This window comes from Marmota flaviventris, chromosome 17 (assembly GCF_047511675.1).
Source record: "Marmota flaviventris isolate mMarFla1 chromosome 17, mMarFla1.hap1, whole genome shotgun sequence".
In the NCBI taxonomy this organism is placed as follows: Eukaryota; Metazoa; Chordata; class Mammalia; order Rodentia; family Sciuridae; genus Marmota; species Marmota flaviventris.
This window is the reverse complement of record NC_092514.1, coordinates 77,877,522-77,887,247: the sequence shown is the minus strand read 5'-3', so window position 1 is coordinate 77,887,247 and position 9,726 is coordinate 77,877,522. Positions and strand designations below refer to the sequence as shown.

Genomic DNA, 9,726 nt, shown 5'->3' with positions numbered 1-9,726 from the left:
CCAACGCAGTGGCAAGCCTGCTGTTGACCTAGCCAATAGACTGTGGCTCACACCTGGCCAGAACTCATGCTCTGAGGAACACAATAGCCATCTGCACCTAGGATGACGTGACACCAGCTCAGCAAAACCATCAACCAAAGTACAAAAAGGTAAAGGCATGCTAGCCAGTGATCTACCACATGCAAACGTGCACTCATGGACCCCTCACAACACGACCCAAGCAGCACTTTGAATACTGATTTTGGATAGCAAATAAATGCCAGCGTGTAGGTCTATCTTCAAAGATGGAACCAGCACCATGAACAATCCAGGCAGCCAGGAATAGGACATCGAGGGGCAGGGCGGGGGTGGCCTGGCCACAGACCTGCCTCTCCGCCACCTGGTGGAGGTGCCCCTACCTGGGCAGCAGCCACAGACACCCAGGCTGACTGCCTGGTCATGCAGGGCTCTCCTCCTGGGGCGTGGGCACAAGAGCTGGTGGGTCTCATAATGCAGCTTGGGTGTAGCACCAGCCCCAACCCACCACAAGGGGCAGGGGTGTGGGCAGAGGGAGCAGGACCACACCTTTCCCCTGGGGCTGAAAAGGGACAGGATGTTTCAGCTCAAGAAGAGACCACGATGCCACAATAACTCCAGGACAAGGCTGGAGCCACCTGCAAGATCCCTGGGGCTTGCAGCAGGTTGACAGCCTTCTCCCACCCCTTTCCCCCCAGGCAGAGGCCAAAGGGCCAGTGTCCCAACAGACCTCTCCAGAGAGCTGGAAGGCTCAGGTCTGCACAGGCCTGGGAGCTGGGCCTGGGCTGCACTCTCCTCCAGCTCCAGGTGGACAGGCTGTGCGCCTGAACACAGGCCCTGGGTGTGCAGGCCTACACGGTGGGCTCCAAACTGCCAGGAGCAGCGCAGCGAGGTGGGGGTGGGTGGGTGGGAAGGGGGCAACCCTGATCAGGAAGAGCTGCTGGGCAGGACCTCCATGGGGTCCCCCTGCGCAGACTGCTGTCCCACAGGTGGAGGCGTTTGCAAGTGCTGTGGCCTGGGCCAAGCAGAAGAAAGCCAGGTCCACACAGGGACAGGGCGGTCCACATGTTCCCACGCCTGCTCCTGCTGCTGCATTCCGGCCAGAGCCTGGGGGAGGTGGAGGAAGACCCTGGCAAGGAGCAGGGCAGCAACAGGGAGCTGAGGCAGGAGGTGGCTACAGCCCAGGAGGCCCAGGCCAGCTCAAGGGGGACCAGGCTCAAAAAAACCAAATCCAAAACAGACGGGAGAGGAAGTAAACTGTCTCTTTTGGAAGATGATGCAATCTTATATTTTAGAAAATGTGAATGAACATAAACAAACATCCACACAAACCAAACTACTACAGCTTGTAAAATGAATTCAGTGAAGTTGCAGGGTCCAAGATCACACACAAACATCAGCTGTTTTTCTATACTACAGCAATGAACAACCGAAAAGGGAGATAAAAACACTTCCATATAGAAAAATGGGAAAAACAAAATACTTTGCTGAAATAACCAGAGACAGCTCATGGCTATGCTCAGAGACACGTTAACACTGCCAGGTAATGACATTCTCAACAAGACTGCATTATCACAACCTTTTCAGAACCCCAAAGTTTTGTTTGTTTTTTTTGGGGGGGGGAGCTACATCCCCAGGCTCCCACCTTTTAATTATTTTGAAGCCAGGCACAATGGAGCATGCCTATAATCCCAGCAACTTGTGAGGCTGAGGCAGGAAGATCACAAGTTTGAGGCCAGTTTCAGCAACTTAGTGAGACGCTGTCTCAAAATAAAAAAGGCTAAGCATGTAGCTCAGTGGTGGAACACATCTGGGCTCACTCATCTCTGCATTCCCGCACTTTTTTTAAAATCTAAATTTTGAAATGAGGCCTAAGATTACTGAGGCTGTCCTTGAACTTGCAAGCCTCCTGACTCAGCCTCCGGAGTGGCTGGGATAATAGACATGTAATGCACAAGTGTTGACAATAGAAGGGTACTGGGCCTATCATTGTGCGGCCTGACAGCATTTAGAAAAAAAAGAAAAAAAAAAAAAAATATATATATATATATATATATGTATATGTATATTTTAGTTTTAGGTGGGCACAATATCTTTATTTTATTTTATTTATTTATTTTTTAATGTGGTGCTGAGAATTGAACCCAGTGCCTCACGCATGCTAGGCAAGCACACTACCACTAAGCCACATCCCCAGCCCCTGACAGCATTTTTGAAGTGAAATTATGATCCTAAAAAGTTACATGGAATTGCAAAGCACCCAGAATAGCCTATTTGGTCTTGGAAAAAAGAGGGCAAAGTTGGAGGATTCTCACTTCCCAATTTTAAAACTTGCTACAAAGCTACAGTAATTAAAACTGTGGTATCAGCATGAAGATGACATAAAGATCAAGGAAACAGGCAGAACAGAGCATGTGTCTGTGGCTGTTTCCAACACGAGGGAGGGGCACAGGCACAGTGGGGCCCAGGCCAGCACACAGGGCAGCCCAGGCCCAAAGGAAGCAGAACACCCACTTCCAGGAGAAGACACGGAGGCACTGGTGACGGGGTGTGTGTGTGTGTGTGTGTGTGTGTGTGTGTGTGTGTGGTGGTGTGGTGGGACTGACCCCAGGGGTGCTCTACCACCAAGTCACATCCCAGCTTGTGCTTTAAGTTTTCGTTTGGAGACGGGCTGCTGCTGCTCCATTGCCCAGGCTGACCTGGAATGTGAGCTCTTCCTGTCTCAGCCCCAAGTCACTGGGAAGGGCACCCACCACAGACCCGGCCTGCCCCTCTCCTCCTCCCACCTGCTTCCGCACCTTGCGCTGCACCGCCATGCCTGGCTAGGAGAAAGTCTTCACGTCCCCAAATCTGGCAGTGGTTTCATAGATATGACACCAAGCACAAGAAATGAGAGAAAAAATAAAGTAAACTGGACTTCATCAGAATCAAAAGCTGTTAGGAGATATTAGGAAGTGAAAAGCCCACAGAAGGAGAGAAGATTACTTAATTTTGTATCTGAGGAGGGTCTACGCAGCTCCCAGAACACATGAAGGGACCCACAGCTCAGCAGCAAAACGACAACCCAACTGAAGCATAGGCAGAGGTGCCAACAGACAGCACCCAGCAGACGCCTGGGAGAGTGCTCAACATTCCCAGCCACGAGAGAAGCAAAGTCACTCAGAGTCACTGTCTTGGGGCCACTTCACACCAATATGACGTTTAAAAGACAAAACAGGCTGGGCACAGCGGTCACTCCTGCAATCCCAGAGAAGCAGGAGGCCGAGGCAGGAGCACTGCAGTTCCAGGCCAGCCTGGGCGATCAAGACCCTGTCTCAAAATTAAAAAGTGCTGGGAATGCAGCCCAGTGATAGCGCCCCTCCGTTCAATCTTCAGCACCCAAAATAATAACAACAAAAACGACGACGACGACAACAAGGAGTTAACAGATGCTGCTTTGTTTTCCCAGGAGCGAATTTCAAGGGCAAGAGAGGGCCAACTAGGTGTTCCCTGTGCCTTGGCCTTCAACCAGACATTCAGCGCCTGTGTGACATCTGTCACCGCTCCAGTCCCTCTCCTGGCCCGTCTTCCCCAGAGGCCCCCACCTCTGGGGCAAGCGTGTTAGAACAGAGTGCCCACGCTGTGTGAACCTGAACCAGGCTCCCAGAGAGTGCTGCCTCTCCTCCACTCCCGTCCAGGGTTCCCCTGACGGAGCACCTCATGCTATGATGGCGTGTGCAGCAGCAGCTGACTGTGGGCTTGCAAGCGCAAAAGAACTCGGCATTTTCTACCCCCTCCTTTCCAGGTAGGACCAGGGCTCTCGGTGTTGACAGCAGGATGGCACCAGGAAGGCACGGGGCTACCCACTGCCTGCAGAGATTAGGAGCAGCCTGGCCATGCCCCTTACAGTGCTGCTGGCCATGGAGGAAGTGGAAGTGCTTTGCTCAGGGCAGACATTCAAGAGCTCTTCCCCCAAGGCTCTGTAAGAGGGCTCTATGCCCTGCTTCACAGATGAGCAGCGGAGGTCAGAGTAGAAGGGAGAAGAGATGTGGACACTGTGTAATTCAGGCAAAGAAAAGTCTGATATCAAAAGGTAATTATGAGCCAGGTGCACGGGCACAGACCCGTAACCCTAGCGACTGTGGGAGCTGAAGCAGGAGGCTAGCCTGCGGAACTTAGCAAGACCCTGTCTAAAAAAAGAGAGATGGGTGTGTGACTCAGTATACAGCTCTTGCCTAGCATGTGTCAGCACTGCAAAAAACCAAACATGATCAAACTGCACAGCTCATTTGTGAACAGATGTTTTCAGGTTCCGAATGACACCACGGATATTCAGAAGTTTTGGTTCCACAAAGTAAAACTATGCTAAGAACAAAAAATGAAACAACATACTTTCCTTAAAAAATAGTTTTTGCCTAAAAAAATGATTTTGGGTTTTGATAAGCTCTGCAGTACTATTGTCAATCCTTCTATTCCCACTCCATTTTTAGGGTTTAGGTCTACATTTTGTTGCTGAGAGAGAAAAGACGGGCAGAGGCTCTGAGCAGCAAACTCACAGGCAGGAGGGGAAGGAGCAGGACCAGAGGCGGCACACCACAGCCACACCCAGGGTGCTATAGTGGGTGCCGATGAGGATGCAGGACTTCAACTTTAAAACATCAGTATTTAATAGTGGAAAATTAAATCCCTTGCTTAAATTTAAAATGAAAAACATTAGTTACCAACTTAAATGCACTGAGAGACACAGGTGTCAGTTGCACTCGAGGCAGACACAGAAGGCTTTTGGAGCTGTTCCCTGCCACTGGGTGGACCTGGCATCTGGGAAATGCATGTTCCTGGGCACAGTTGTTCTGCCTGGTCAAGCCCTAGGCTGCACAGAGCCCACAGCTGGGAAGGACAACAAAACCCAGGACAGACTGACCCCCTTCACTTCATTCCACTTCTGGCTGCCTGCAGAGAGGGCCACCAGGTCTGCTACATCAAGCCACAATGACCTCAGCTATTCAGAAGGAAGCACGTAGCCAGAGCAGGAGATGCGGGCCAAGGGAGCAGGCAGTGCCCACTGACCTGAGAATGCGCAGGCTGTCAATTTCCCCAGAAAAGGCATTATCCACATGCTCTGCAGGCTTGGGAGGGACAGGTGGCATTCTGAATCACAGAGAGGCAAGTGCAGGTGCCCCGTTTCTGACCCAGGACTACTGCTTCAGGTGTGGGGTGCTGGCATGTGCTACCACGGCACCATGGTGCCACGTGTGCCCATGTAAGAGAGCAAGTGCTCCCCACTGCTGAAATGCCTTTGGTTTGGTGTGTGGAGGTAGTGATGAAATCCAGGGTCACAGGCATGCTAAGCAAGCACTGTGCCACTCAGCCGCACTCCAGCCCTGAAATGCCTCTGCAAAGTACCAGCCCTAAGGACCCTACTTCTGAGTGGCCTCACCAGTAGGCCAGGGCTCCTTCCCTAACAGCTCCACAGGGCAGGATAGGGATGGCAGCTTGGTGTTCCTGAGGGTTCTGAGGCCTCTACACGTGTCAGAACACGCTGGTGTGCACCCCACGTGTGGGCCTCCAAAGGGCTTTCAGAGCAAAGAGGTCACAAAAGCAGCATTCTCTACTTCCACCATTTTCAAGCAACACAGTGCGTAAGCCGCCACTCAGCAGATGAGCCACAGCAAGGCAGACGATATTCAAGACACTAGTTCCACTACTTGCCGCAGTCTGGCTGGGCACAAATCACGAGCCACTCAAGCAGGAACAAACTTTATTTTTGAAACTGCCGCCAATGCCCCGTATGGCTCCCGGGAAGATTGCCGACCAACCCACGCGGCGTCCTCCCAGACCCCAACAGGAAGTCCCTCCTCCGAAATTCCCTCCTACCGCACTTCCCCAACCAATGGGAACTCTCCAGGAGTCCAATAACCATATGAATGCAGATCTTAACATAATCATATCATCTCAATGGCTTGCTGGTATCACCTTTCAACCAAAAATGCCATGCATCATATTACTTGGCTGTGGCTCTTAGCAACTACCCAAGTTTCAGGTCACTCCTAGGCAGCACCTAGGAGCCCTTCTGTCTGGAGGGCTGAGCAGCTCCTTTCTCAGATGGGCTATGCAAAGGAGTCCCACAGTAGCCCGGCCCTCACTAGCTCCTGCTTCTCTGTGCGGCTGCATTTCGAACAGCACAGAAATGCAGCTGCATCCGCAGACAACCAGTGCCAAAACAGCACCACGATACAGACTGCCTCCTCCCAGAAGGGCCTGGGCTCCCAGCCCCAGAGCCCAGCAAAGGACACAGCAAATGGCACTTCTTACCATTGTTCACCTGGCCATGCACGGCAGCCGGCATGGGCACCACGTGGGTTCCGTTCTGCGTTACAGTTTTTATCGGAAGCTGATGCTGACCAAGAGGGGCTTGCTGCACTATGGTGACCGTCTGGACTGGGGTGGCCTGTGGTGTCTGGATGATCCGGCTGGCAGCACCCAGCGTAGTGTGGCTAATTGCAGGAACGGGCTCCACTTTCACTAAAATAAAAGAAAAAGCAAAAATAACACCCACTAATATTATTGAACTGCTGATAAAAATCTTACCAGTTTAAATCAAGAAATCAGAAACCTCTTTCAAACCAGGCTGCGCATTGAGCCCCCATGGACATCGCAGCTGCTTCTCCGGTGCTCACCTTTGACTTCCCTGTGGTCTCCATTCTCCTGTGGTTCTGCCTTAGGAGGGGCCAGCACCGCCGCCTGAGTGACCACGGCTGGGCCAGCAGCTGTGTATGTGTTTGCTGGGGCTAGCCCAGCCACGCTGGTGACTGACACTGCTGGTATCTGGTGGACTACATGGACTGTCTGTACGACAGGCGGCTGAGAGGTGGAGGTCGTCACCGGAGTTGCAACAGTGTAGGTGACAGGCTTGACTGCAGGGGGCAGCTGCCGCTGGACGGTGATCAAGACAGGCTGGCCGGATAGGGGCGAGCCTGTGGACAGCAGGCAGAGGCAGGGCTGAGGCTAGCAGGTCCTGCTCCGCACACCTTCCCACACTCAGCACTCACACACAGCACAGACGTTACCTTTAAGCATCGGATGTGACCCCACTCTGCCTTGTAAGAAAGGTGTAGTGTCTTAAGAGGGATATTTAATTCCCACATCCAGTTGCTAAAAATGCAACTGACTCTATTACGACTCCTGATAACAAGCTTTCCCCAGGTCTTTCCCCAGAGAACACTGATAAACAGTGAGGGCCAGGCCACAGGTGCCACTCTTGCCTAGTCTAGCGGCTCACCTGGCAGGAAGCAGGACACTCTGCAGCTGACTTGGGCTGTCACAGAGCCTCTGCCCCAACCCTCTGCCCTTTTTGGTTGGAGGGCTTGGACTAAAGAAACACAGAAGATGGGTGCTACAGATGGGTGGGAAGGGAAGAGTGTTCTCTAGGCGAGTGTGGCCGGAACCCCAACTGGGGGAACCGCATGTCTCCCCACCACTGCAGTTTTGATTGGACATTTTCACACTGTTTATATGTATTCTTTTTTAATTCACCAGGGCACACATGACATTGTAAATAAACTGTACAGTGCTCACCTACTAAGTGGACACGTTTCTGCTTCCAATCAGCCTCTAGTATGTTCAACCTACATGGTGCTTTTGGTGGGGGTGGAATCATTTTATGGAGTTCTGAATGACAAAGCAACACTCTGAGAAACAGGTGAATTCTAAATTAGTTCATGAACCTACATACAGTACAATTTAAAGAACCTCTGCTGGCTTTCTTAAACACTCCCACTGTTATTAGAATTTTCAAAGCCTACAACCTAACACTCAGGTACCTAGCAGAAAGCACAAGGCAGAGTGGCCTCTACGGTGAGTTTGGCAGCATCCTCTCTGCTGGCCTGGGCATTTGACTACCCTCCCCCCAGTGCACTCACCTGGTGCGCTCTGGGCAAACCGGGCCTCCTGGATGACGGCGAGTTTGGGCTGTGAGGTGCTGGGCTCAGGCTCCAGGGGGGCTGGCGAACCTTCACGTGACAGGCTCTCAGGGGTCTGGGCACCACTGGAGTGAGCAGATAGCACTCCCGCATGGTTGGGAGAGGCTGGGGCACTCCTGAGTCACCAAAACAAGATAACATCCTTTACAGTGATCCCTCCCTCATGGACAGGGACTGTTGTCTCAATGAGTTCACTTTGCAAAACAGTGTCCCTTGTCTTCTGCCCACTAACTGCAGTTCCATGAGTCTGACCTGGTGAGCTGAGCTGGGTGCTCAGGGAGGCTGGGGCATCTGGGGCAGCACCACCCTGGGCCTGGGGCTGCTGCTCTGAAGCAGCTCCTGTGCAGTCAGACAGTGGGCAAGCTGGGAGCTTCAAGACTTACACTTCATGTGTGTTTTTCTTGGGGGGGGGGGGGCTTAAAAACAAGATTATTAATGAAGCTAAAAATGGGTGGTTTAAAATCAGGCCAATAAACAATCTTGAGTTTAAGCAGCTAAAGGGTAGTTTTAGAGAACTGTCCACATGCCAAAGGAAAGCAAGGCCTCGCAAGCCCGCTGCCTCGTTGCCGAGGTGCAGGAGCCTGAGGAACGGCAGGGCAGAGCATCCAACACTTTTCCAAATCCCCATCCCAGCATTTAATCAAAATGCACCTGGCAGTCCCTTCGTGTTCAGAAGAGGACGTTCCCAGTCCACTGAAGGAGTTTAGGACCACAGGTGAGGTCTGAGGTCCCTTTTCCTTACCTAGACGAGAGCGGTCCCAGAGGGGTTCTAAAGCAAGGCACGCCCCTAGGCCGTCTTTTCCTAAAAGCCTGCTCTATCAGTTTGCTCTCAGAGGCTGGGTCTATCCTCCAGAAGGAGCCTTTGCCTGGTTCTTCCTGGGAACGCGGGACTTTGATGAAATAACGGTTCAGAGAGAGATTGTGGCGAATTGAATTCTATGAAACATAAAAAAATACGTAGAATTCATATAATTCTTTGCTGAGAAACAAAAATGTGCCCTAGTTTTTGGCCCTGCAAAGCAGAAACCTGGGGGAGCAGCTCCTGCAGAGCAAGAGTCCTGTGCTGGGGGAGCAGCCCTCCCTGTAAGCGCGGCTCAGCGCAGACTTGGCCCTGGGTTCGACCTCTCAGACGGAGTGGGGGGCACAGCTCATGAAGCTCCTGAGCTCCATGCAGGCAGGCACTGGGTCAGGGTGAGGCCTGCAGCACAGAGAGATGCCATTCCCCACCTCCAACTCCCAGGGTAGGAAACCGAGGCCCACTGCTGCCGCCACCCAGCCTCTCCCAGGCAGAGCCAAGACCTCACTGATAGTTTTCCCTGTTCAGAGACACAGACCTGAGTCATCCCTTCACAATACCATGTTGCCAGAGTTAGCTTACAGAATCGGCCATGCCATCTGAAGTGCACTGATCTGCTAGAGTATTCAACAAACTGGCAAAAGCTTGCCACCATCACTACTGCCACTTTTCTAGTAACAGACACTTGCGTTGTTTGTGAAGTATGTCCACAAGCACAGTCATGACACAGACGCACAGGAAAACCCCCCCTCAACCTGAGTCCATCCTTCTACTTCAGAAGGTCCCAGCTCTAGGCCTACCACAGGAGACTCCAAGGGAAGCTCCCCACTGTGGCCTGGCCCAGGAACACCAGAAGCCAAACGGGACCAAAGTCACTGATCAATAAACATTCCATGCATTTACACTTTTAAACTTCTACAAATTTTCAAGGTGGTAATAACTCAAAATAAAATTGGG

General features: G+C 52.0%; 1 protein-coding gene across 2 annotated transcripts in view; it reads right to left on the bottom strand.

The window, feature by feature from the left end:
• The window catches only part of Foxk2 (forkhead box K2), a 61,447-nt gene that overhangs the window by 1,716 nt on the left and 50,005 nt on the right, over positions 1-9,726 (bottom strand). The window contains exons 5-9 of one of the 2 annotated variants that reach the window (XM_071603179.1): positions 8,716-8,909; positions 7,914-8,089; positions 7,570-7,662; positions 6,672-6,968; positions 6,307-6,516 (exon numbers count right to left, since the gene is read on the bottom strand). In XM_071603179.1, coding sequence (XP_071459280.1) covers positions 6,307-6,516; positions 6,672-6,968; positions 7,570-7,662; positions 7,914-8,089; positions 8,716-8,909 — 970 coding nt within the window. The remainder of the gene's footprint in view (positions 1-6,306; positions 6,517-6,671; positions 6,969-7,569; positions 7,663-7,913; positions 8,090-8,715; positions 8,910-9,726) is intronic. The other variant, XM_027922200.2, reaches the window with a different exon arrangement.